At 40.1% G+C, this 26,601-nt stretch overlaps 1 protein-coding gene across 9 annotated transcripts in view; it reads right to left on the reverse strand.

Annotated features, from left to right (window-relative positions):
- The window catches only part of nlgn2a (neuroligin 2a), a 217,168-nt gene that overhangs the window by 157,574 nt on the left and 32,993 nt on the right, over positions 1–26,601 (reverse strand). The window contains exons 3-4 of one of the 9 annotated variants that reach the window (XM_055156354.1): positions 14,524–14,546; positions 8,863–8,888 (exon numbers count right to left, since the gene is read on the reverse strand). The exons of 4 other annotated variants lie outside the window; for them this stretch is intronic. In XM_055156354.1, coding sequence (XP_055012329.1) covers positions 8,863–8,888; positions 14,524–14,546 — 49 coding nt within the window. Of the gene's footprint in view, positions 1–8,862; positions 8,889–9,401; positions 9,424–9,860; positions 9,874–14,523; positions 14,547–17,152; positions 17,162–25,030; positions 25,044–25,983; positions 26,007–26,601 lie in introns of all 9 variants that reach the window. 4 more of the 9 variants (XM_055156351.1, XM_055156352.1, XM_055156349.1 and 1 more) reach the window with 4 other exon arrangements.

Raw genomic sequence — 26,601 nt, forward strand, 5'->3', positions numbered from 1 at the left:
TTCAGTATTGCTCCCTGCTCAAATGAGGATCTACTTTTTAGTTTTAAAGGTTGTATAGAGGATTTTTTAAGGGAAGTGAAATACAGTGACAGTCCTTTTTCAAATGTTGTGCATGCGTGACACCACCTTCCTCCTCCACAGCTCCCTCAGTAGAAACACCTCCTAACCCTAACCTCTTTACTCTAGAAATCACGCTTGTTTACAGCCAGTGCGTGTTCAGAAATACTGTTGAAGTGACCTGTCTAGAAATATTTTAGGCCCTTTGTCTCTCTGGAAGGAATCTCCAAAAATCACCTCAGTTTGTCTTCGCTCCTTTTCTCCTTCTCTTCTTCTTTCAGCGACCTCAAAAACTGACTTTCTTTTGCGGCGAACTGGTCGTGGATTCTCGTCCGACACCTCAACAAACTTGTGCGAACTGCGAGGAAGCAACAGTTTAAAAAAGCCTCTAAGAACCGCTGCATAAACCACATAATCCCCGCACGCCGCTGAGTCAGTTATACTAGAAACGTAGGGAGTTTGATTGACAACCTAACAGCCAATAGAAAATGAGGTAGCCTTGTTATCTATTGGCTGATGTTTATCTGGCCTCACCACGTCCACAGTTGATAGATTTTCATTCTTTTTTTTTTTGGTCATCATAATTACAAGGCTGCTGCATCTCTGTAATGGTATTTTAAACTTTAATTGACAATTTAAAACTGAAAAAAAAAAAATCCTCCATACAACCTTTAATACTGATTAGTATCTGACTTTCAGTACTTTTTTTTACTTACGTTTTTGATGAGGCATAGAAGAGAAGAAGAGCTAAAAAGGTTAATTTTAAAATCCTGTACAGTTAAATCCCCACAGTCTGACTCGCTGGACTTCACTTCTCCTCTTGCCTCAGTCTTATTTCTCTCTCGTCTCGACTTTGTGGTTTTGCTTTTTGGGCTTTGACACTCAAAATTGCGTGTGTGTGTGCGTGCATGCGTGTGTGTGTGTGTTGGGGTGTGTGTGTGCGTGCATGTGCGTGTGTGTGTGTGTTGGGGTGTGTGTGTGCGCGCGTTTGATCAGAGCTGAGATCCTGAGGCAGCCACAGCCCCAATCCTCACTTCAAATACACCATCCCCCAATATCAAAGAAGAAGAAGAGAGGAGGAACGAGGGCAGGAGAGGGGGAGAGAGAGAGAGAGGGAGGGAGGAAGGAAGGAAGGAAGGGGGAGAGGGCGGAGAAACGGAAAGGAGAGAGATGGAGACAGAGGAAGAGAGGTAGAGGAGAGTGAGGGGTCAGAGGGGAGAGAGAGAACAGAAGGGAAAGACAGAAAGAGGGAGGAGAGGGGAGAGGGGGAGGAGGGGAATGATAAAAGAGAGGAGGGAAGGGAAGGAGAGAGAAAGGGGAAGAGATGGAGACAGAGGAAGAAAGAGGGAGTGAGGGGGCAGAGGGGAGAGAGGGAGATAGCGTGAGAGTGAGAGAGGGGGGAGGGTAAGAGAGAGAGAAGGGAAAGGGAGAGAGAGCAGAAGGGAGAGAGAAAGAGGGAGGAGAGGAGAGGGGAGACGATAAAAGAGAGGAGGGAAGGGAAGGAGAGAGAAAGGGGAAGAGAGAAGGAGGAGGGAGGAGAAAGAGGGAAGGAGAGAGAAAGGGGAAGAGAGGTTAGAGAGAGGAAGAAAGAAAGAGAGGGAGAGCAGAGCGAGGAGATAGAGGGAGGAGGGAGGAGAGAGAGAGTAGGGGAAAGAGAGAGAAGGGAAAGGGGGAGAGAGCAGAAGGGAAAGAGAAAGAGGGAGCAGAGAGGGACGATAAAGGAGAGGACGGAAGGGAAGGAAAGGAGAGAGAAAGGGGAAGAGAGGTTAGAGAGAGGAAGAAAGAAAGAGAGGGAGAGGAGAGCAAGGAGAGCAAGGAGACAGAGTGAAGGAGAGAGGGGGGAGAAAGAAAGGAGAAGAGAGGGAGAGATGAAGAAAGAGTGAGAGACAGAGAGGAGAGCAAGGAGGAGGGAGGGAGAGAGGGAAGAGAGTGATGGAAGGAGAAGTAGGAAGAAAGCAACAGAGGGGAAGGGGGCAGAGAAAGGAAGAGAGAGAAGAAAAGAGAGAAGGGGGTAGAGAGAAGAGAAGAAACAAGTTGTGAGAAAGAGAGAGAGAGAGCGGGGAGGAGAGGAGAAAGTGGGGGAGGGAGAGAGCAATAAAATAAATCTGAAGTCGAGTTTTCAAAGAGTTTGGGAGAAATGTGCGGAAATTAGAAATGAATTTTCCACAGTGTCCTTGAATGAGCCCCAACTTTTTTTTTTTTTTTTTTTTTCTTTTTCTTTTTGCTGACTCACAATAAAACCGTCCCCACACCAATACCTCTCTTTTGATCGCAAAAACATAAAAAAAAAAATAAATCTAGATCATCATTCTTATTGTGAACGGGCTCCCCTCTCCGCAGATCAGACGGTCCAAAGTTCTTCCTCACTTACCTCGTGCGTTCTGAGCGTCCTGATTCACCGCGATGAGTTTTTAAGAGCTTTTCACGACTTTCAGAGACCAGAGCAGAGTTTCACCGTCAGAGTAATACTAGCGACAACCAGCATGCTAACAGCACACTTCCTGATTATCGGACAGATTAGATGCAGAAAAGAATCGTTTATATCTGTACTGAGAAAGACACATTGTGCTCAAATACACAAACTAAATTTGGTACAGGCCTTTTAAAATAGTAATTATGATATTTAAAGGTTCTTTTGTCAAACAGAAAACACTCTGTTCAACCTTGTGATGTCATCATGTGGTGATACAGGAAGTGCTCCACTGTGTTTTTAAGCGCCACACACTTTCCCTAGAATCATCTGGATCATTTCAGACCTGGAGTTGGAGATCTCTGCTGAACTAAAGAGAAAAGGAGATGTGAACTTGAAAACTACCACTTCATGACATCACAAGGTGGAACAGAGCATTTAGAGCATTGGAGATGTAAACAGACTAATTATAAAGTGTTACTCAAACATGTGTGAATGAAAAACACAAGTCCAGGTGTGTTTTTGAGGAGGTAGCAGCATTCTAACATGACATCACGCTCACAAGAGTCACGTTTGTGTCATATAGGAACTTTAAATGAACCTTATGTAGCCTTTTTTTTTTTTTAAAGGGCCCATCTCATGTAAAATAAATCTTTTCACGTTGTATCTTCTGCACATAAACATGCACAGTTTGGGTTTTGGAACATCCATTACATAATAGTTCTGAAATCTTACTGATTTCTTGGAAACAGTCACAGACCAGGAACTATGAAAGGTCGACTATTGCTCCTCCCCCCGCCCGTCCAGAGAAAGCACAGGCTCCGCCCTCCAAACGTGACGTAGGCGATGAGTGAGCCGCCCTTCCTCCGCCATCTCAGGGAGGGAGGGGGAGACAGATGTGACCCTGATAGTGGTAGGAATAAACTTTTATTCATCATGGAGATACAGCGCGTTCAGCCGCATGTGTTGGACCCGGAATCGGACGAGGACTTTGAGGTGCACGAAGCTCAAGCACCGCGTCCACATCAGCTGAACATTACTGATTGGTAAAGTATTAATAAACACTAGATCAACTTATTATATCGTGTTCACTGCAGTGTAGAACAATGAGCTTATGCTGTCGCTTTTGTTTAGGTCATGTGGGAATCGTCAGTCGATGCGGGGTGGAGGAGGTGGAGTGGGGGAGGGGGGTGTGAAGCGTTTTCTGCTACATCAAACGTGTCATAGGTGTATCTGCCGCGTCATCGTTGTAGCAGCTTTAGTTTATTGTCACGTGGGAGGGTGACAGAAATACGCTGCAATTTGTTTAAAAAAAAAAGCCCAATCAATCTAATAAACACTTCAGCGACAAATCCAAGGCCCACACATCACTCTTAGAAGGTAGAAAGCTCTGAAAAGTTGATTTTGCATGAGATGGGCCCTTTAATATAAGTACTACAAGCCTAACTGTCGTCAGAGTGTTCACCTGCAGACAGAGACACGTCCTGCGTTTGTCTCAGTCTCAGTTTATGTTCAGGTCTCATGTGAAGAGCAGCGGCTGCACTAGCACTGACTCATGACTGGTGCAGGTGCTGAGGTTTCTAAAACTATACTAGGACTAAATCAAGACTAAACCAAGATGGAGCCTGGATTAAATCTGTTCTGAATTACAACCAAAGCATGATGAAATTACAACTACACTAAACCAAGACCAAACCAGGACTAAACCAGGACTAACCAAGACCAAACCAGGGCTAAACTTAGATTAAACCAAGACTAATCCAAGACCAAACCAGGACTAGCCCAGGACTAAACCCGGACAAAAGTTAAACTAAACCAAGACTAAACCAAGACCAAAACAAGAGTAAATCAAGTCTAAACCAGGTCTAACCAAGACTAAACCAGGGCTAAACGTAGATCAAACCAAGACTAAATCAAGACTAAACCAAGACTAAACCAGGACTAAACTTAGACTAAATCAAGACTAACCCAGGACTAAACCAGGACTAAACTTAGACTAAATCAAGACTAAATCAAGATTAACCCAGGACTAAACTTAGACTAAATCAAGACTAAATCAAGATTAACCCAGGACTAAACCAGGACTAAACTTAGACTGAACCAAGACTAAACCAGGTTTAAACTAAGACTAAATTTAGACTAAAGTGGGACTAAAGCAGGTCTAATGAGAACAGATGAGTACAAATCATGATCTAAATGTCTCTGTAAAGGGACTAGGATTAGAGGTGCACTGTGTAACTTCTCTGGTCTGGGGACACCACTCGTTTGTATCCATGGAAATGTTATGGAATGTTCCACAGTAGGGCATTAAACCTACTTATCTTGCATGTATTCAATTGTAGATGCACTCTTCCAGTGAGTGGAGTCACCTCTGCATCTGCTGATAGATATGTTTCATTACACAGACAATGAACATTCATTGTGTTATATTTTGGTGCTTTGGTTCTCAAAATAATTCTCCAATCAGAAGCAGAACAGTAATAGTTTAGTATTTTTTAATTTTTTGTTCTGTCATTTTGCAGCACTACAAAACAAAACAAAACAAAACATAGACTACAACCTCATGGATCATGTCCGAAAGGGTTTAGGTTGAAGTCAAAAAGTATTTATAATGACTAAACCTTTTAAAATGAGCCTCACCTGAGTCTCTCGTTTCTGTTTCCAGTTTCACTGATGAAACTCCAGAGTGTTTAAACCTAAAATGTCTCTCTGATCTGAATGGTCACTCCCTAAACCTCAGCACCTGCACCAGTCATGAGTGAGTGCTAGTGCAGCCTCTGCAGCTCAGGGAGGGAATTCTGGAGGTTCTGAGCTTCACCAGTCCTGAACATAAACTGAGACTGAGACACACTGGTGGTGGGTGTTATAGGGGGGTTCTCTACACTATTCTGCACTTTTAATACACTATGCAGTTTTCTGATGCTTTAATGTAATTCCATTGTTATTTTATATGACAGTGACAATAAAGGAGTTGAACTGAATTGAAACTTGGATGTGGAATATGCAGGTCAAGACTCTGAACACAGGTGTGTGTGTAAGTAAAACATACAGCTCCTTTAAAGGTCCTATATTATGCAAAATCAACTCTTGTGAGCTTTAAACCCTGTTCTAATGTTGTTCCCTCCTCACAAACAGACCTGGAGATTGTGTTTTGTTTCATTCACACATGTTGGAGTAATCCTTATTAATCTGTCTACAAACTCAAAGTGCTTTTTTTCACCCAGTGATGTCATGAAGTGGTTGTTTTCAAGTTAACAGCCCATTTTACCTTTTGTTGAGCAGACAATGAAAATTCCAGGGCTGAAATTCTCCAAATGATTCTAGTGAAAGTCAATGGAGAAAAAAACAGTGGAGGGCTTCCTGTATCACCATATGACATCACAAGGTGAGACAGAGTGTTTTCTGTTTGAGAGAAGAACTAAATGTGCAGGTTTGTGTGTTAAACATGTGAATGAAACAAAACACAACTCCAGCTCTGTTTGTGATGAAGAAACTACGTTAGAACAGAGATTATAAAATAGAGTCATATGGGCCCTTTAATGCCATTTTGTGGAACATTCCAGGAGAAGCAGTAACCGTGGAGACCAGCGATCCTTCACCAGTAAAGTTACACAGTGAACCTTTAAGGGAATAGAACCTTCGCAACCTTGATTTGTTGAGCATCTGAAAAACTGGTCAAAACATGAAATTCACAATCAAAATTACCAAAAAAGTATTTCCGGCACATACATCAACACATTTATGCATATCCAGTTTTCCCAGCTGAAGAATCCGTGTGTGTGTTTTTAGTGTGTGTGTGTGTGCAAGTGTGTGACAACCCCCAAAAAGACTCAAGAACAAGAAAAAAGAAGCAAAAAAACATGCAACAAAAATACCTTCATCTCGCGGCTTGTTGGTCGAAGTTTCATCGTGTTTTTTTGTGATCGGACCTAGGGTTAAGAAAAAAAGGGGGGAAAAAGAGAAAAGAGAAAATTCAAAAAAGATTACTGGCAAAAACGTAAAAAAAAAAACAAAAAACAAAAATATTGAAAAAAAGAAAAGAAGCAAGAGAGAAAAAAGACATTTCAGCAAGAAGTTTTAGCAAGAGTTTTGTTCTCCCCAAAAGATCAAAAACAAAAAGGCACACATAGAATTTAGCACAAGAAAAGACATTTTTTACCCAGTACAAGAAAATGTAGACGCTCCCTAACTCTCTCAGACTAACTCATGACATCACCGTGTGCAGTGTGTGGGGGGGAGTGTGTGTGTGTGTGTGTGTGTGTGTGGGAGGACGTGGGAGACACAGTTTGAAGAACAGGACCCAGGATTTGTAAGAATGTTTTTCAAAAAACATGTGTGATTTTAAAAAAGGCAAGAAGAGGACGCCTAAAGTGAGTCCTGATGCTCAAACAGTGGATGTGCAGGCACACACAGACACACAGGGACAGTAAACCTGAGCCTGCGGAGAGAAGCACGTTAGAACAGTGAGCAGAGGAAGACAAAAGAGTCGTCAAAACACCCAGGTCAAAGATGACAGCAGTGCTGATGCATTTGTAAAAATAGATTTGTAAGTGCACAGTCAATGGAAAATAAAAAGGTCAGGTTTCCCTATTCAGTCTCAAGGACCACGCCACAGACAAGGCAGGAGTGCCCTGCCCAACGACACAACAGCAGCCTGCTGTGAAACCAGAGGCCAAACCACAGACCTTTGGTCTAGTGGGTAAACAGCCTAATAATTGAGATACTGTGGAGTAAATGCTCCATCCTAACTGCACTGTACTACAGACACTGAGGTACAGAGGCCTATGTACTCTCTCATGGTTTAATGTAGTGGTCCCTGATTACAGTACAAGAATATTCATGTATTCTTCTGTTACTGCAGTCACTGGTACAATCACACATGCTCACACACTTCATCAAAACTGTGACAAAATCCAGAGCTAAACCAGGACTGGACCAGGACTAAACCTGGACTAGAACAAGACCAAACTAATGGGCTCAAAATAGAACCAAATCAAGACGAGTGAACACAACCAGCTATTCCCAGTCCTCTTACAGGTGTCAGCAGTGTGCTTTAATAACACTACTGTACAGCCACAAACACTTTTATTTTATTTGATCATCTTATATTAACATAATATGTTCTATATATATCGTCTTATATTACGTACTTTCCTGTACAAAAAGTACTTTTGAACCACAGCAGCATTAAAGTAGTTAAACTGCTGCAAACTGACGTGATTAGACCAAGTGCAGTGAAAATGTATTGACTTTCAAAACACGGAGGAGCTCGGTGGATTACATTATGCTGATGTACAAAAGAGGAGGAAGGATTTGACATTGTACACTTATATTTACTCTTTTTTCACAACATGGCAACATTCTATAGGCCAAAAATTTTAAAAAATTGACTACTGTTAAAATGTTAAAATGCAGATGTTTGTTGTAATATAGTGAGTACAAAAGCTTGTGAAAGTGGCACCATTATTCACCTCCAAAGTGGTGATTGTCAGATTGGCAGAGTCGACTTTAAACCGTAAGATTTATATGACACGTTTGAAAAGGAGCTGGTCCCAAACAAATAATCCAGAAGCTTTAAGATTTGTGGGTCAGAAGTTTGGAGAAATCTTTCAAAAACAGTGAATCTCTTCCACACAACCTTATGATAGATTGTCGTGACATCATGCTGGGGGAGCTCTACATGGATCTCTGTTGTGGACTGTTCAGAAGTTACCATGGTGACTCATTGCACGCATTAGCAAACACAGCCAAAATATGTTAAAAAGTTTGGAAACTCAAGAAAATACACAGAAGGGATTTAAGGGGTTTAGGAGTCTGATTTTCAACCAAAAGGTTAAAGTGAAAGTGAGCACAAATCAACTCACCTTTGTAATCCCAGCTAAATCTTTTTTTTTTTTTTCTGTTTTCTGAAGATGTTAAAATAAAGCTCAGATTAAAGTCGGACAGACCCTCAGACAGAGCAGAGCCTCTAGTTAGCGTCACACTCCCAGAGAATGTTGCTTCAATGTATCAGTAGAGCGATACAGACCCCCACCCTCCATCATGACATTCTAGAAAAAGGAGCCTATTACAGAAAAAGTCCAATCTTATTTGAGTCATTAACATTACAACACTAAACTACACTGCGCTTTCACTCTCCCGGTGTTAAAAATAGCCTTCTCCTGATTACATGCTTTTGTTATTCTCTGTAGTAAAGTAAATAATTACATGGTGCCTGCGTCTCGGTGACGGGACCATGTGAAGCTAATGGAAATGGGGAGGGGCGTTTGATAACCGCGGTGTGCCCACAGGCGCTTTGTGCCGCGCTCACACACAAAACAAGCGCACCTCTGATCCACACGCTACGGTTCAAGAGCGAGAGAGGAGCTCGCCCGGGTTTACGCTGACAGACGGACAATCTCTGTCTTCTCTGTACTCTGTACTTGTATTTATTTACTTCCCAGTCCTGTTTACAGTACAGTCCAGCATCAGGCCCCGCCCAGCTTCTGTGGAGCTCACCAGGGCCCAGGTGCATCATGGGAATCCAAACTATTTCATTTTCATTGATTCATTTGTTAATAGGACAATAAACCATCCCTCAGGTGTCCGTTTAGACTTTGTGCATCAACCAACCACAGGTTATAGAAGGGACACAGGAGTTTTACTGTCAGGATAAGTTCACAAAGTGAGGGCTGAGAATAGAAAGCTCTGAGGTGTAGCTATGACACATTTTGGACACATTTGAGTTCTTATTATAAGTTCTACATCCTGGGAACATTATAAAATATTCTAACTAAACTGTCAATACCAAAAAGTCATGTAAGAGTGCATGTAACTGCTAAGGAGTGCTTTTGAGAAACTGGTTGAAAGGTGCAAATAAAAAAGAAGCAAATTTGACTCTCGTGAGCTTTAAAGTGCCCATCTCATGCAAAATCTACTTTTCAGAGCTTTCTACCTTCTAAGAGTGATGTGTGGGCCTTGTATTTGTCGCTGAAGTGTTATTTTAGATTGATTCAGTGTTTTTTTTTAACAAATTGCAGTGTATTTCTGCCACCCTCCCACATGACAACCAACTAAAGCTGCTACAACGATGACGCGGCAGATACACCTATGACACGTTTGACGTGGCCGAAAGTGCTTCACACCCACCCGACGACCCACTGTCGCTGTCTCCAAGAAATCAGTAAGATTTCAGAACTATTGTGTAATGGATGTTCCAAAACCCAAATTGTGCTTGTTTATGTGCAGAAGATACAATGTGAAAAGAGTTATTTTACATGAGATGGGCTCTTTAAGTCACATTATAATGTTGTTATGTCATCAAAAACAGAGCTGGAGTTGTGTTTTGTTTCATTCACATATGTTTGAGTAATTCTGTGATATTAGTCTGTCTACATGTAATAGGATGATAAACCATCACTCAGGTGCTGTGGAAATTTGATGCATAGTAACTTTTCAAGCGACGTGCATGCACATGGCACAGCGAGCACCACGAGCTTTCTGATTGGCTGTGAAGAGTGTTTGGCTCTGAACTATAAAACAGCCTTTTAAACCCCTGCAGTTCCTCTTTAACCTGTGTTAAGTGTTGTGGCAAAAGAAGAGTACACTGTAAACATGTTTTCAATCCGCTGATGCGCCTTGGACCTGGACGTGACATCACACTTAACAGCCCTATAGCTCAAATGAGTTAGGTTAGAATAATATAGGCCCTGTAAAATGAAACTTTATAGAACCTTTTTGTGATGCCAAGAGTTGAAAATCTCCCACCGTGTTGGCCTGAGATTTGCTGAGTTCCATCACTGTCCATTACGGCACAATTTGCCAAACCACATTTAAGGAATTAGCTTAAAGTGTGATTTTTGGCTCTGGTTTTCTCTGGACTTTCCAAAGAATGGATTAAAGAACTTCTCTGTCGACTTTAGCTCTGGCTCCGGATACAAAAGTGCTTCACCAAATCAAAGAAACTGTATTTTAAAGACTGCAAAAAATCAAGGGGTGGAAAAATCAAGACGAGAATAAAAACCTGATTGACATCTTTGTACAGTCAGTGTGTGAAACGCTGAATTGGAATTTGGGAAAATGGACTAAGGCTTTTTTTTTTTCATAAAATTTTCTAACAGAACAGCTATGAAAGATTGTACCCCATCAAACCACTCTCTGTTCTCACGGGCGCATAATATTCAGTTAAATTAACTTTTCAGAGTACTGTTCTAGCTGCATACTTTTACTCATACTTGAGTAAAAAAAAATAAAAAATCAGTTCCTCATCTACAAATGACAAAAGCTGAAATGATTTGAAACATTTGCGTTTCTTGCTGCTCCTTCAGATGTGATTTAGTTTGTCTCATTTTTGTATCAGTTCTTTCAAAACACCAGATTTTGTGCATTATTTTATGTTTTTCTCCTTCTAATTACATAAAAAAAAAAAAAACAAACATCAAATTACAAATCAGATGTTACGTCCCAACAGATATTCATTCAGTTTCTCTTATTTAAGTAGTAATACATTTTTACTTTTACTTGAGTTGGACCACTACTTTGTACTTTTACTTGAGTCATTTTATTTTGAATCTTTGGCTACTTCGTGCTAACTCTAACAGATGCATCAAGAATTTTGGACTTCCGGTCATTGTGCAATCCAAACTGGGAAGGATTTTCTGAAAAAGTGAGCATCAAACCTCCATGTTTGTTTTCCCAGTGGGATGCATCTATTGACAAAGTCGATCTTTTCTAGTCTTTTGCAACCATATCACTTTTGTTTCTGGTTCTGATATTGTCATATTTTAGTTTTGGGATCCGGACATTGTAATTGTGTGGTTGTTGGATCCTAACAGCGGAAAACAGCTCGAGAAACTCCCACATCGTACAGTCTCGTTCCGTCCGCAATGAGCTTTCAGAACGTGTCCTCCACCGCACTGTTTTGCGTCGGGTCCCGCAGGTGCAGGGCTCTAACCTGATGTTTTATTTTATTTGTATTTTCTAATGATTTCGAGTTTGTGAAAAGAAGACAGCAGAACGTAAATGACTGCATCTGTTAAAGTTTGTTAAACAATAAATGACTTTATAAAGTCACTTTTTTTTGTTCTGTATCAGTCCTTTGATCTGTGACAATAATGTAATAATGAATTTAAATGAAAACACCTCAAGTTGAAGCATTTCTCAGCAAATTTTAGGTGAGATTAAAAAATATATATATTAATTAGATAATTTAATTACAGATCATAATTAATTAATCTCTCCATTTTTTTTTTTTTTCATCTCTTGACAGCACTAAAAAAACAATAGATCATAATATGAACCCTTCAAATACATTATACATTGTCATTGGTCATACAGGTTCAATCCACTGCACTTTGTTATGTAACGGTGGAGTTATTATGAGTTGAGGAGCACGTTTAGCCTCCGTTAGCTTCTCACGTGGACGCTGTTAGCCTTTAGCCGTTAGCGGTGATGTACGAGGAGACGGAAGCGCTAGTGACAGGCGGCGAGCTACATGATGGACAGGCGGAGAAGATGAGCTGACTGGAGAAGGCTGTCACTGGTTTATAATGCTCTCAAAAAGGACTTAAGTAAACTCAGGTTATAGAAGGGACACAGGAGTTTTACTGTCAGGATAAGTTCACAAAGTGAGGGCTGAGAATAGAAAGCTCTGAGGTGTAGCTATGACACATTTTGGACACATTTGAGTTCTTATTATAAGTTCTACATCCTGGGAACATTATAAAATATTCTAACTAAACTGTCAATACCAAAACGTCATGTAAGAGTGCATGTAACTGCTAAGGAGTGCTTTTGAGAAAAAATAAAAAAGTTGCAAATTTGAGCTTTAAGTCACATTATAATGTTGTTACGTCATCAAATACAGACCTGGAGTAGTGTTTTGTTTCATTCACACATGTTTGAGTAATTCTATAATATCAGTCTGTTTACATCTCCAAAGTTGAGAATGCTCTAGTCCACCTTGTGATGTCATGTAGTGGTGGTTTCATTAGAATCATTTAGATGATTTCAGCCCTGGAATTGCCAATCTCTACTGCACAAAAGATATAAGGAGCTGTTAACTTGAAAACTACCACCTCATGACATCATAAGTTGGAACAGCGTGTTTTGAGCTTTCAAGATGTAGACAGACTAATAATGCTGGATTACTCAAACGTGTGAATGAAACAAAACACAACTCATGTCTGTTTTTGATGACGTATTAACATTCTAACATGGCTTAAAGTTCACAAGAGTCAGTTTAGCGTAATACAGGACCTTTAAACAAGTCCATCATCACAGAGACTTGGTGACGCTACCAGACCAAGTTACAGCTCATGCATGTTTAAAATCTGTAATTTAAGAAATGCAAGATCAATGTTTAATGCTACACTGTGGAACAGGGCTCCCCAACATTTTTCTTCCAGGGAACTGTCTTTACAAAAAGAAAATGCCAAAGAGCTACTCATTTTAGTGGTCAAAATTGAGCAGGTGTTTGATGGAGAACATTTAGATTCCCATAAAATACAAACCTGTATCTATTTATTGTGCACTTGAGTTAGGCATTAAAACGATACATTTATAAGAGTAGTTCATCAAACTGAGTCATTCAGCACTAGGGCTCGATTCATTAAGAAACTGTCGATATAATACATACCTTGATACAATACATATTACAATACAGTGCTCTTTCAGTACGATATGATACATTTAGTTTCAATTTGACACAGTTCAATACAAAATAACAGTTAAATCTTTGCTGCGATACTAAAAGTCTAAAATCACATTTTGTGCAAAGTGAATACAAACCACACCCATTTGAATCCTCAAAACAGTGAAAATGTCAAATGTGTCGCATAAAGGAGTTTCCTTCCTCTAAACAAGCAACAAAACTGTAGCTGTAACAAAGTAATTTAGTAAAATAAACCAAAAAATACTCTTGCCAGTATATCGATACAGCAGGGCACGATATCAATACTGTATCTTCACATTAAATGATATGATATATTAATATTTTGATATTTTTGCACGCTCCTATTCAAAACTGTTTGTATAATTCAGAAATCCTCTGGCAAGCTGCTTGTACTTGTACTGTGGAGAGCTAACTCCAGAGCTCCAGGTTGGAGACCCCGGCTCTGGAATATTCCAGACAAACCAATAACAATTCTACGGAGACAAGCAGATGGGATATGCTTTATTAAACAAAACAAAACAAAAAAAGTTTCATAGCATATCTTTATATGTAATAAAATGGTTAATCTTTTTGATTTCCTCTCATTTCAATCCTCATATCTTTTCTATTTTCAGTCGTCGTTATAATAAAATCTGAACTAGTCTTGCAGCAAAATAACTGAGTTAAGCCTTGACTCAACTACCAGGGGATGGATGCAGCACTAAGCTAATGCTCACGACACTAAGAAAAAACAAACAAACAAATGCAGTCACTTCTCTCTGACTGACAGCTTAAGCAGATTCTCATGCTAGTCCTCCCCTTCGCTAACACTCCCCGCGCATTTATATCGCCCCCATTAGTCACCCTGTCACAATTAGTTTTCTGCTTCTCTCATATCATCAAGACTCAATTCACTCGGCTCAATTAGATTACGTGATTCGCAAGATATTAGCGCAATCACCGGGTAGCTAGGAGGCTTTGAACCTATTGCTAACGGCTAATCATAGCAGCTAATCAAAGCGGGGATGTGTGTGTGAAGATTGTGTAAGAGGATAAATAGGAAAAAAAAACAAGTTGTTTGAAAGTTGGTTGTGATTCACAGGAGTTAGTCAAAAAAAGTCAGAGGACGGTGGACAACCTTGCCTGCAGCCCTTTGACGTGACTAATGTTGTTTTGGAGGATTTAAAGTTGGGGGCATAGGCAGATGACAGAGAATGACCACTCAAAACTGGATAAGTACAGAGCTGCTGGTATTTTTAACTCTTAGAAATATATTCATACAGTCTATAATTACTTGTATAGGGCAATAATATGATCTATTATTTAAAGAACATATATTATGCATTATTATTGATTCTTCTTCTTCTTTAATTACATTTAAACATGCTTTTGGTCACTTTGGGATAAGTGTTTCACATTTTCTAACTTTAAAATAATATCTGCATTCCTCTGTGTCCAGTGAGGCCTGTAAGCACTGGATCTTCCTCTGTTGTGAGTAAATGTACTGCGTAGAAATAGTCTGGTGAAGGTTATGGACTGAAAACTGCGTCCAGAGTTTTACCTCTGATGCAACAATACAGAAAATGCGAGTCGGGCATTTTCAAGTGCTCAGAGAAGACGACTGGATTAATAAGAGAAGTGTGAATGATGCATAATATGTGTTCTTTAAAAATGATAATAATATCATGTTCTGTAAACATGAGTTGGAGCAATGGGTTACCAAGTGTCTTGCCTAAGGACACAACTGCAAAATGCATTATGGTTGTCAAAAAATCTGTACATAGATACTAACTGATACCAAAAAAAATAAACAAAACAAAATCAAACCTTTCATGGATAGTTTCAGAATGATTTTAGTATTAAAAAAACACAATGTACTAACTAGAATGGAAATAGAAAGCTATCAGTATTTAATTTTTAAAATTACATATATTTATTATCATGATGGTATGGAAATTCACATTAGAGCCCTGCAAAGCCTTCGGAAACAGTGTGGTGTGGAACACATTTTGAAAGCTCACTGCGGGTGCGGGCGGATGATAAACTGCAGTCCTGCAAACTAAATATGAGTGTAAAGTAAAATATACAAATGATGAATGTAAGAATATCATGCATCATTTGCGCTGGAGATTTTATTTGGCATTAATAAAAACATTTTAAGCAGCAGAAAGTCCCCCCTCCCGTACGTCGCAGGGAGGGTCCTCCCGTCCCATACGTCGTGCGTTCTGCACCACTAAATCAGAACTAAACCAGATCTAAAAACAGGTCTAAAACCAGGACTAAAACAAGACTAAAACAGCATTTAGCCAGGACTTATCCATGACTTGCAATAAAATATTGCAGATGTGCGCGGGAGCGGGACTGAAAATTACAATTCTTTGTGGGAGCGGGTGGGAGAGGGACTGCACAGTGCAGGAGCGGGACTGATATTTCTGTCCCGCGCAGACCTCTAATTCACATTGTTGTTTTTTTTCTTAGTCTCATAAAGGAGTTTGAAATGGTATTACTGTAACATTAGTCTGCATTAGTGTGAGGTGGGATTGAACCACCAACCTATGTCTGTGCATGATCATTCCACTGATCAACTAATGTACCATTACAGATTTGACGATGAAAAGCACATTTTTTAATACCAACTATGATATTTCTTTTTTCCCCAGCTCTAAGGATCGGAATTTTGCACTACATTTTAATATCAATTTTTCACATCTGTGTGAGCCAAAAACCACAACAAAGATTAAGTGAATGCGAAGTTGTAATTTTTTTTTTCTTTGGGAGAACAGGTGTTTCTTCCGTAAAACAAACTTTGTATTTGCAGTAAAAATATTCACAGATTAAGATGGATTCACAAAAACTTGGGTAAAAATAATTTCCCCTCAAATTTAGTTCATCAACAGCAACAGCTGCTGTAGCCTGAGTCAGCCCACGCTTTACTCCAGCTGCTTAAAAAAAAACCCTCTTCATTCACATTAACTGGCATATTCACATATTTTATCTACTTTTTCTTGGATTTTGTTACAACTGTAATTAGTGTCCTTGAGAGATGAAGTTCTTTGAGCAAACTGTCCATGGTTATAATTTGTATTTGTGAGGAAGAGATACAGGCGGTGCTCAACACTGACTTTAGCCCAGTGAAGTCCTGGTTTAGACTTGGTTTAGTCCTGTTCTAGTCCTACTTTAATTTACTCTAGAGTTGTCAAAAGCATCATAATTCAGATACAAATTGATACTAAAACTAGTACTGAAACAAGATACTCATTTGAGCAGGTATCGATACTAAAAAGTCCCATTGACAGGACAGAAATGAACCTCAATGTCTTTAGAATGATCTTGAGCTCTATCAGAACAATGAAAATGAAAACAATGTACTATGATTTAATGTTGAAAATCACTAGGGCTGGGAAAAAAAAAAATAAAAAAATTAAGCGCTTTAATTGCATGAGTTTAAGTGCGATTAATAACGATTAATCGCATGTCATACACAAAACAAATGAAAAAATGTGAATTAAAAAGTAGTATATAATGCACTTTTATTGGAAATGTAAATGAAAGAGTCATACATTTGTTGTGTAAACAGCATTTCTTTCAGAGGAGAACACTCAGAGCCTTCAAGGTATTCTGAAAGCTCAAGAAAAAACTACTGGAAGAATTTTTGTACTACTAATATATGTTTTCAATATTTTTTATGCAGTGAGTAGTAAACACTACAGTAGTAATAATTTCTAGATCATTGTTATAAATGAGGACTAATATTTCTTGGGAAACAAAGGGTTAATATAATGAAATGGAAATGGACCAATCACAGTTTTTCTTCCAGTGGTATCTGGGTAAATCAGTGACTCCCCCTGCAGCACTGAACTAAATAAACACCTGCAGGACCTTCGGTGATTGGAACAAAGGCCCGTGCAATACAAGTCACTGTGGGTATGAGTTTGGCTAAAACAACTGTCAATCTCAATCAGATTTCATTGAGTTATGGGTGGGATCATTTCACGACATCTTCTGTCTTCCCGTGATAGTAAATATAAGGGAGACTGCAATGATAAAAAATGCACTGGACACCTCTATTTGGACGCCTCAGGGGTGTCTGGAAGAAGGAGAAAGATCCGTGAACCGGAGCTAGGAGTCTAGGAGGAGAAAAAAGTGTAAAAAAAAAAATAAAAATGTCAAACTTGAAGAAAAATAAATAATAATAAAAACTGATTTAATGGCGTTAAAATTATTTATGACAATAATGAATTAATTAGTTAAAGCTAAATTAAAGCGTTAACGTGCCCGGCCCTAAAAGTCATATTATATAGTCTATAGAAAGATTTAAAAAAAAAAATTTATTATCATTGTTGTATTGGAATCAGTAATAGTATCAAATCTATTTCTTGGTGTCAACATTGAGTTTGACATTTTTCAATTTGATGCTGCTTTTTCTTCATAGAACAAATCAATGAATAAAACTGATTGGAATTGAATGTATTTGTCAGACAAGATCACATACAAACCTCATCATCTAAAATAAAGGAATAAATGAATACATACTTTAGTTTACTACTAAAATAAAAAAAACAAAAAAAAAAACAACAACTACATTTCATTTTAAATTACTATATTTTTTGTCCACACAGGTTTTGTCTTCCTACAGGTGGAGGCACTATAAACCAGAACTATAAATCTGGATGAGGGGGCTGTTTTACTCTCACACATCTGAGATACTGTCATGGTGAAGTTGGACTGCAGATGGCGCTGTCGTCCTATCTCCACTGGTCAGAAAACAGCTCCAAAATCTCTTGCAATCAGCTGAGCAGACACATCACAGCAACATCACGTGAGCACTCTGAGGAAGACTTCAGTCCCAACTGTCAGGGATCTAAACAAACATAACTTTGGTCTAAAAGAGAATCTACTCAGATAATATAGTTTTTAACTGAGTGCTTCTTGACTCATTCCACATTCCGATTTTTCCCTGCCCTGGTGATCATTTTCCTCCTTCCCCTGTCTCTTGATGCCTCATTGAAAGAAGAGTATCGACTGAAGCTGGCACACTAAGAGTGATGAGAGCTACAGAGATGGGGGAAAGCCCATGAACGAGAGATGAGACAGGGAGGAGTGTGGATAGAGTGGAGGACTGTCTTTAAAGAAGGAACACTGCAAGTCATGGATATCAATGAAGCTCGAGCTGAAATCAAACCAGGAAGACTGCATTATCTGTTCGTTTGGCTCCGCTCACCCGTCTGTCAGCCAAACAGGGCCCACTCACAACCAATCACCACTCAAGGCAAGCATATATAGAAATTGGACTCTCTTCCTCTACATCCTACACTCATCCAAATTTGCAGAAGCTGTTTCTATTGATCTCATGACATCTCTGGCTGACAGTAGTGAAAGATTTGTCAAATACAGTCAATGAATTCCACACTACATTTTAAAGAGCCCATCTCATGTAAAATAACTCTTTTCACATTGTATCTTCTGCACATAAACAAGCACAATTTTGGTCCATTACACAATAGTTCTGAAATCTTACAGATTTCTTGGAGACAGTCACAGACCAGGAACTATGAAAGGCCGACTATTGCTCCTCCCGTCCTGAGAAAGCACAGGCTCCGCCCTCCAAACGTGACGTAGGCGACGAGTGAGCCGCCCTTCCTCCGCCATCTCAGGGAGGGAGGGGGAGACAGACGTGCACCCTGATAGTGGTAGGAATAAACTTTTATTCATCATGGAGATACAGCGCGTTCAGCCGCATGTGTTGGACCCGGAATCGGACGAGGACGAAGCTCAAGCACCGCGTCCACGTCAGCTGAACATTACTGATTGATAAAGTATTAATAAACACTAGTAGATAAACTTATTATATCGTGTACACTGCAGTGTAGAACAATGAGCTTATGCTGTCACTTTTGTTTAGGTGTTTATGTGGGAATTGTCAGACGATGGGGGGTGGAGGCGGTGCAGAGGCGGTGGAGCGGGGGACGGGGGTCGGGTGTGAAGCGCTTTCCGCTACGTCAAACGTGTCCTAGGTGTAGTTGCCACGTCGTCGTTGTAACAGCTTTAGTTCGTTGTCACGTGGGAGGAAGGCGGAAATACACTGCAATTTGTAAAAAAAAAAAAAAATCTATCCAAAAAAACTCTTCAGCGACAAATACAAGGCCCACACATCACTCTTAGAAGGTAGAAAGCTCTGAAAAGTTGATTTTGCACTTTAAAGGACCTGCATTACACAGAATTGACTCGTGTGAGCTTTAAGTTATGTTGTAATGTTGTTAACTCTTCAAAACATACTTGGAGTTGTGTTTTCTTTCATTCATATGTTCTTTTATTATTAGCTCAAGCAGTGGATTCTTTTATTTGTGCCAAAATGGCTACACAATGCTGTGTAAGTACAGTGAGTACAATACATTTTTGAGAGATAATTTTGAGGCAAATGAAATCAGGTAACTTTAAGTAAATTTAGCTTGATGCATTTTTGTGTTTGCTTTTAAATATGTCCCTGGGTACCTTACGGCATCTCATGTTTTAGAACTTAAAATAATAATAATGCTTATATAGGAAACACATTCTTTTGCGATGTGGCACTTCTCTGCTTGAATTTCTGTCCAGCAGTGAAAATGAAACATGAAAAGACTTTAAGGGATAGTTTGGGTCTTTGACATGAATCTGTGTGTCATCCCCGTCAGCAGTGTCGTGCATCCACACTGACTTACCCCCGACAGCGTCCGGTGAGCCGAGATACTGGCCGTTTTTGGTGCTGATGAAAGTAGTCCGGCAAGTTGGCTGGGGTCTAATAAAGCGTCTTTCTTCTCAAAACAATATGTGTTCAAAAGAATGATACATTTGCATCACAAAACCATCGTCGCCTAAAAAGTCAGACCTCATAATCACTTGGCACTATTTCCTTTCCGTTTGTCGCCAGGTGACAACCGAGCCTGGTTCACTTTGTTTACTGCTCTGAATGTTAGTGACAACATGTCTGATTAAGACACCGACAATAAAGACATTGCTTTGACAAAGCCAAGGGGAGATCTTTGTGAACCTGAATATACTGATGCCGATGGAGTTAGAACGGGCAGAGAGAGAAGAGAGACAGAGAAGTGGTACAAGTTGAAGCTGGAGCCGTGAGAGACCGAGTGAGTGACAGTCACCATCACGTCATTTAGAAACTCGTACAGAGTGAACATAGAGCCCCCACTGTGACTGAAGCATGGACGACTAATAGAAACATAGAATCATTCACACGTCCACGTAGCTGCTGCCAATAGTGTAAGAGACATTTACAATAGTAATAAAAGTCGACTTATAAAGTTATGTTTTGTAGACGCTTCACTGGTGATATGACACTGAGTGATTTGCTGCTGATTCTTAAGCGTGTCCTCTTGTAAACATATCGGCACCTCTTTGTTCTTACTGGGTGCCAAAGGCAAGAAGCCAAAGTTTCCTCAGTGCAAAGTCCATGACAGGAAAACGGTGAAATGTGCATGGAGATTCAGCCAGATTTTTGTTGTTACAGCCTGGATAATCAAGAGTCCGCACCATTTTTTAGATATATTCTTATGTATCTTATACAAGTTTATGTACTTATCGCTCTATCTCACACATTAGCTCTCTCACATCGCGGCGGTCTGCGCATGTAAACATTGGCAAACAACTGAAGATAGTGATGGATCCATGCACGGCTGTCACCTGGCGGCAGCGTGCAGTGATATGAACGGAGAGAAAATAGTGCCAAGTGATTATGAGGTCTGACTTTTTTGAGGACAATGGTTTTGTGATGCAAATGTATCACTCTTTTGAACACAGATTGTTCTGAGAAGAAAAGCGCTTTATTTTAAGGTCCCCAGCCAACTTGCCGGACTACTTTCGTCAGCACCGAAACGCATCACCGGACGCTGTCGGGGGTAAGTCAGTGTTGATGCACGACACTGCTCACGGAGATGCCATACAGATACAGATGTCAAAAAATCCAAACTATCCCTTTAAGCCACACTGACCTTCATGTTATTATAGCACATGCTCAGAACAAGACTGGTGATGGTGATTGAACTGCGCAGGATCTCTACCTGTGACATAACAATCCTGGGAAAATTCTGAGTGATTTCTTGACCTGACTCACACATGACAACAGGATTAATGAAACAAATGTGAATGAAGCTATACTAACTAAAATATTACAAAAACATTTAAAAAGTCAATCTTGCCTCCTTTGACCTTTCAGGGTTGAGTTTGTATATTTCCTGACAAAGCAATATTTGCCAGGCTATGGAGTTCCAGCCTTCATTCATTTCATTGTAGACTTTATTTTTCTATTCTGTGCTGTACTTTATTAACTATTCTGTGCATATTTGTTACTGTATAAAACCCAGGTACTCACATCACACCAGCGCGTGTACCTCCTGCTCTGTTATTCGAGCGAATCGATGTGGAAAAGTCTGCACATTAACTTTTCATAAGGTGAGCGGAGGAGAGCAAAGAATTCCGATAGTCAGTGAATGTCACGTAGGGTCCCCCGAGTGCACAGAGCGGCAGTGGCTCTAATGAAAAACAGCTGCCCCTCCACAGAGTCCAGTGTGGATCTATAAGTGAAGCCAGGTGACCGGAATCACCCATAGAAGGTTCTAGAAAGAAGAAGGTGTGGAAAATGTGGTAAAAAGTAAATTTCCACATTTTTTAAAGGTTTAATTTTAGTAGGAGTCATTTTTCTTTTTAATGATAGACAGTACACTATAACGAATTTTCGCACTATACGGCGCTCTGGATTATAAAGCGCACTGTCATTGAATGGTCTATTTTCAAACTTTTTTCACAAATAAACGGCTAAAAAGCAAATAAACTAATAGACTTTAAATGAAACAACAGTTGGATGGGTCAGTGGGACTTTGTTTGTCGCATTCACGGTGACTCTGGGCTTTGTTCAGTTGTGGCGTGTAGGGAGGGTGCTGTCTGGGACCAACGGATTGTCGGCGTGTTCGCAGTGACTCAGTTGTTCAGTTGTGTCTAGAAGCGGCACATTGCACTCGCTTTTTCTGTTCATTCCTCCGTTCCGTTCCTCGTCGGCGTGGAGTGATGAGTGTGTCTGTTTCTGGCTGCGCTCTCTGCTCCGTGTGTGATTCGTGTATGTGGCTCTCTGGATTGTGGGAGTGCAGTCGTTTTTTTGATGGGGTTGGAGGCTTAAGAGCGGAAAATACAGTAATTACTGTAATTTCCAGACTATTAAGTGCACCTGAATATAAGCTGCATCAACTACATTTTATAAGAGTTATTATTTTTTTTTTTTTACATACATAGGCCACACTTGTCTATAAGCCACAGATGTTCACATTGTAACTTGAGATATTTACACAGAACGTTTATTTATTTATTTACTTATTTATTTATTTATTTTTAATTAAACACTAGTTAGATTAGTTATTTAGTTTAGTTAATGAGACAGGGACAGTGGTCAATGTACATTAATGTTAACAGACGAGATGCTTTATACCAGGTTGTAGCACCAGTGCAAATTTCCAACTGTCGTCAGTGTGCAGGTTCATGGATTGATTGTATTTAACTGACCTGTGCAGCATGTTTTGGGTTGGTATTTGTGTTAGTAGTAGTAGTAGTAGTACATGCTTTTTTTCTGAACAGTGCTTTTAGCCCCAGCTCGAAAATAGTTTTACATCACTCCAGCGTGCCTTTTCTGAACACTGAACACAAAAAAGACCATGTATGATCTTTAATAGAAACCTTCCACAGACCAAGAGCTCATATAAAATGATGGCCTTGGATGGCTCAGAGATCCAAATTGTCGATCATTACAAGTGCCTCGGTGTGTGGCTTGATTCTTCATTTGATTTTGAAAGGCACATTAACAGTCTGCTCACTAAAGACACACTAAGAATAAGTTTCTTATATCGACATATAAACAGTTTCACACGCGCCACAAAAGAGCTTCTGGCCAAAACTACCGTCCTCCCGATCATTGACTATGGAGACTTAACTGACTATGGTTCCATAAGATCCATGTTATTTATCCTGCAGCCATCTGCTTTGTCACAGGTGTTTACCATTCAACACCATCATTACACACTTTAGTCTCTGGTGAAGTGTCCGTCTCTCCACACCCGCACACAAACCCACTGGTTACTGTTCATTTATAAATGTTTAATTGGTAAAACTCTGTCCTACCTCAGCACACACACACACACACACACACACACACACACGCTGTGCTCCAACAGATACATAACCCTGGTCGTTCCTAAATTCCTCACAGTTTTGGGTCGTTCCTTATTTCAGTTTTCTGCAGCAGTGACTGGAACCACCTTCAACACACTTTAAAACTTAGTTTGTTTTTACCTCTGTCGACTTTTAAAAACTCCATCCGGAGTATTTTACAGGATAAGTTTTTAACACTTTTTATCTTTAATCTGCAAATGTTTCACTGTCTTATATCTCTACTCATGTTAGAGTTTATGTGTGAGTGTTTCCTGTTTGTTTTGTTTTATTCTGCCTCTTGGTCAGGTCGTCACTGTAAATGAGAAAGTGTTCTCAACTGACTTACCTGGTCAAATATTGAATAAATAATTTTTTTTAAATTACGTGGCAGTAAAACGACATGATTACGACAGGATTATCAGACTACGTCACTTGGCGCTCTGCTGTGCATGTTTCCTGCATAAGGAACCATGAGTGGATGTTCGGCTACTGAAGTTTGAGTCATTTCTTCTCATCATTTACACACTGACCTGCATTTAACGCATATGCCTCATTAAGATGTGTCCCACTCACTAATGTTCATTTAGCATCAGAACTTCTTTTATCACACTCTGATAAACAGTTTTAGTGCTGACAAAAGCGCTACTTAGTGTTAGTGTTGCAACTTCATATCACCACACAGACAGCAGTGCTTTCTACACTCAGGCTGTGAGCATCAACTGTGTCCATAAACAAATAACCCATCTATATATTAGCCGCATCATTGTATAAGCCAAAAATGACTAGGTAAAATGACTAGATGATGCTATTTAAACACCACACACACAGTCAGAGGATTTGGTGTTTACTTCGACTGCGTCAGAGGTGTCAGCTGACTGGTCTCTCTGTTGATGGTCAACACAAGAAAAACCTATAATCTGTGAATCATGTTCGGGCAAACAGAGGAGCACAAGTACAAAATGGATACAAGAGGCTATCGAAATCAGGAAGAGAGGTGCATGGCCCATCAACAGAGAGGACGGGGCATTTACATTGGCTCACACGCGGGACTCGCTTCTCCAGAGACCACCACATGGGGGCAGTAGTGTTCAGTCTGAGATATCTGCCTGATCTGTCCAATGCCTGGGAGCTGCATACATATTATTTTTTGGTCAGCAAGAATTAGTTTTATGCCAGATGCCCTTTCTGTCAAAACCCACTGCAGTATACAATCACTGGAGCAGGAAATATTCAAATGTCTTCGCCAAAGGTAAGATGAGCTCAGCTGAGAGTTGATCATTTGGTGAACACAGATCTACAAATCTATCAATCTATAATATATATATATATATATATATATATATATATATATATATATATAATCTACAAAACTAGGGTGACCAAACATCCGTTTTCCTTTTTTTTTTTTTTTTTAATATAAAGTGATGCAAATGTTTGGGTTTTCATTCCGTTCATTGGGGGCATTAAACTGAGCATCTATCGTAGCTCTGTGACTCAGAAGGAGTGAGACACAAACAGTCGGTCAGTCTGCAACATGCCCAAGTGCAAATGCACATTTAACAATGACTTGGACAAGAAATTCTCTGTTTTCCATCCCGGTCGGGACAAGTGGGAGTCCATGTGCACAGTTTACAAAGTGAGAGTACAGTGTTCCCTCGTTTATCACAGGGGTTATGTTCTAAAAATAACCCGCAAAATAGTCAGCTTTATATTTTACAATGATTATATCTGTTTTAAGGCTGTAAAACCCCTCAGCACACACTTTATACACTTTTCTCAGACAGGACAGTTACAAATCTTTTTGCATCCTTCTTAAAACTTATTGCTGCTGTTGTCCTTTTGTTATTTTCCTCCCTTTTTATGTAACAAACTGAAGATTCATTTATTCTGTAATGGAGTCCTACAGCACAGAGTCCTGCACCGCTCCATTTTTGGAGACCCCCAGTACAGCACCGCACCCATGCAGTACAACACCACACCCGCGCAGTACGACACCGCACCCGCGCAGTACAACACCAGCACCCGCGCAGTACAACACCACACCCGCGCAGTACAACACCACACCCGCGCAGTACAACACCGCGTCTGCCTGTTAACCCCTTGATTATATCAAACTTTTGCGCTGCCTACGTCACAGACTGAACCAAGACTAAACCAGGACTAACCCAGGACTAACCTAGGACTGATTCCAGGACTGAAGAGGAGGACTAAACCAGGACTGAACTAGGACTAAAACAGGAGTAAACCAGGACTAAACCAGAACTGAAACAGGACTCACTGCCGGGACGGGCTTGGAGGTGACGCAGGAGAAAGGACCAATGGAGAGCTCTGCGCCTCACGGAGGTAAACGCGGCAATTGCCCGATCGCGCTTTGCGGACAAACTGCTCGGTGTTTTCTCTCTTAAGTCCAAGATTAGTCCTGGTTTAGACCTGGTTTAATCCTGACCCACTCGTGTGTAAAAAAAAAAAAAAACATGCAAAATTGACACAAAAAAAAAAAAGAAAAAGAAAAAAAATCTGTGAAACGGCGAGACTGCGAAAGGTGAGGGACAAGTGTAGCTCAATGTCAAGGCCCCACCTCCCACCCCCGGTAAGGTGTCCGGATTAGGGATGGGCATTCGATGAAATTTTCTTAATCGATCATCGGAAGAATTAACGATCGATTATCGACTAATCATTAACGTTTTTATATTAAAATGATCATCATTATTATTACTATCTGCACTACTAATCTGCATAAATAAATTCAACTTTACGACATATAAACCGTAACGACTCTAGAGCCACATCAGCCCGTTTGACATTATAATGTGTTTAATTCAGTTTTGCGCAACTCTCACAGAAACAAAACTTAAAACCGCATCGCTAATTTGCATAAACTCAGCGAAGATAAAACTACAGCTCTTGTGTCGCTGATGCGGTCAATTTCTGTCGGATTAAAAGACATGATTCAGTGAAATACAGGTTAGTGTGACCATATTTGCGTTTGTCAAAACCAGGACACCGTACGGGGGGAGGGAGGTGCGGCCTCGTCATCGACATTGCGCGACTCTCACCTGGTAAAGCTTTTTCCCACTGGACACCGAAACATATGTGCTGCTTTATACACTGTGCACATGGACTCACACTTGTCCCGAACCCAACGAAAAGCGTGGAATTTCTTGTACAAATCATCGTTAAATACGCGTTTGTGCTTCGGTACGTTGCAGACTGACCGAATGTTTGTGTTTGCTCGCTCCTTCTGAATGCAGAGCTACATGTACGGACCCCTGTTTGGACGCACAGCAACCTACATTCGGTTTGTCGATTAAAATTAACG

This window comes from Boleophthalmus pectinirostris, unplaced genomic scaffold (genome assembly GCF_026225935.1).
Source record: "Boleophthalmus pectinirostris isolate CB_2022bp ecotype Guang Dong unplaced genomic scaffold, ASM2622593v1 HiC_scaffold_20, whole genome shotgun sequence".
In the NCBI taxonomy this organism is placed as follows: domain Eukaryota; kingdom Metazoa; phylum Chordata; class Actinopteri; order Gobiiformes; family Gobiidae; genus Boleophthalmus; species Boleophthalmus pectinirostris.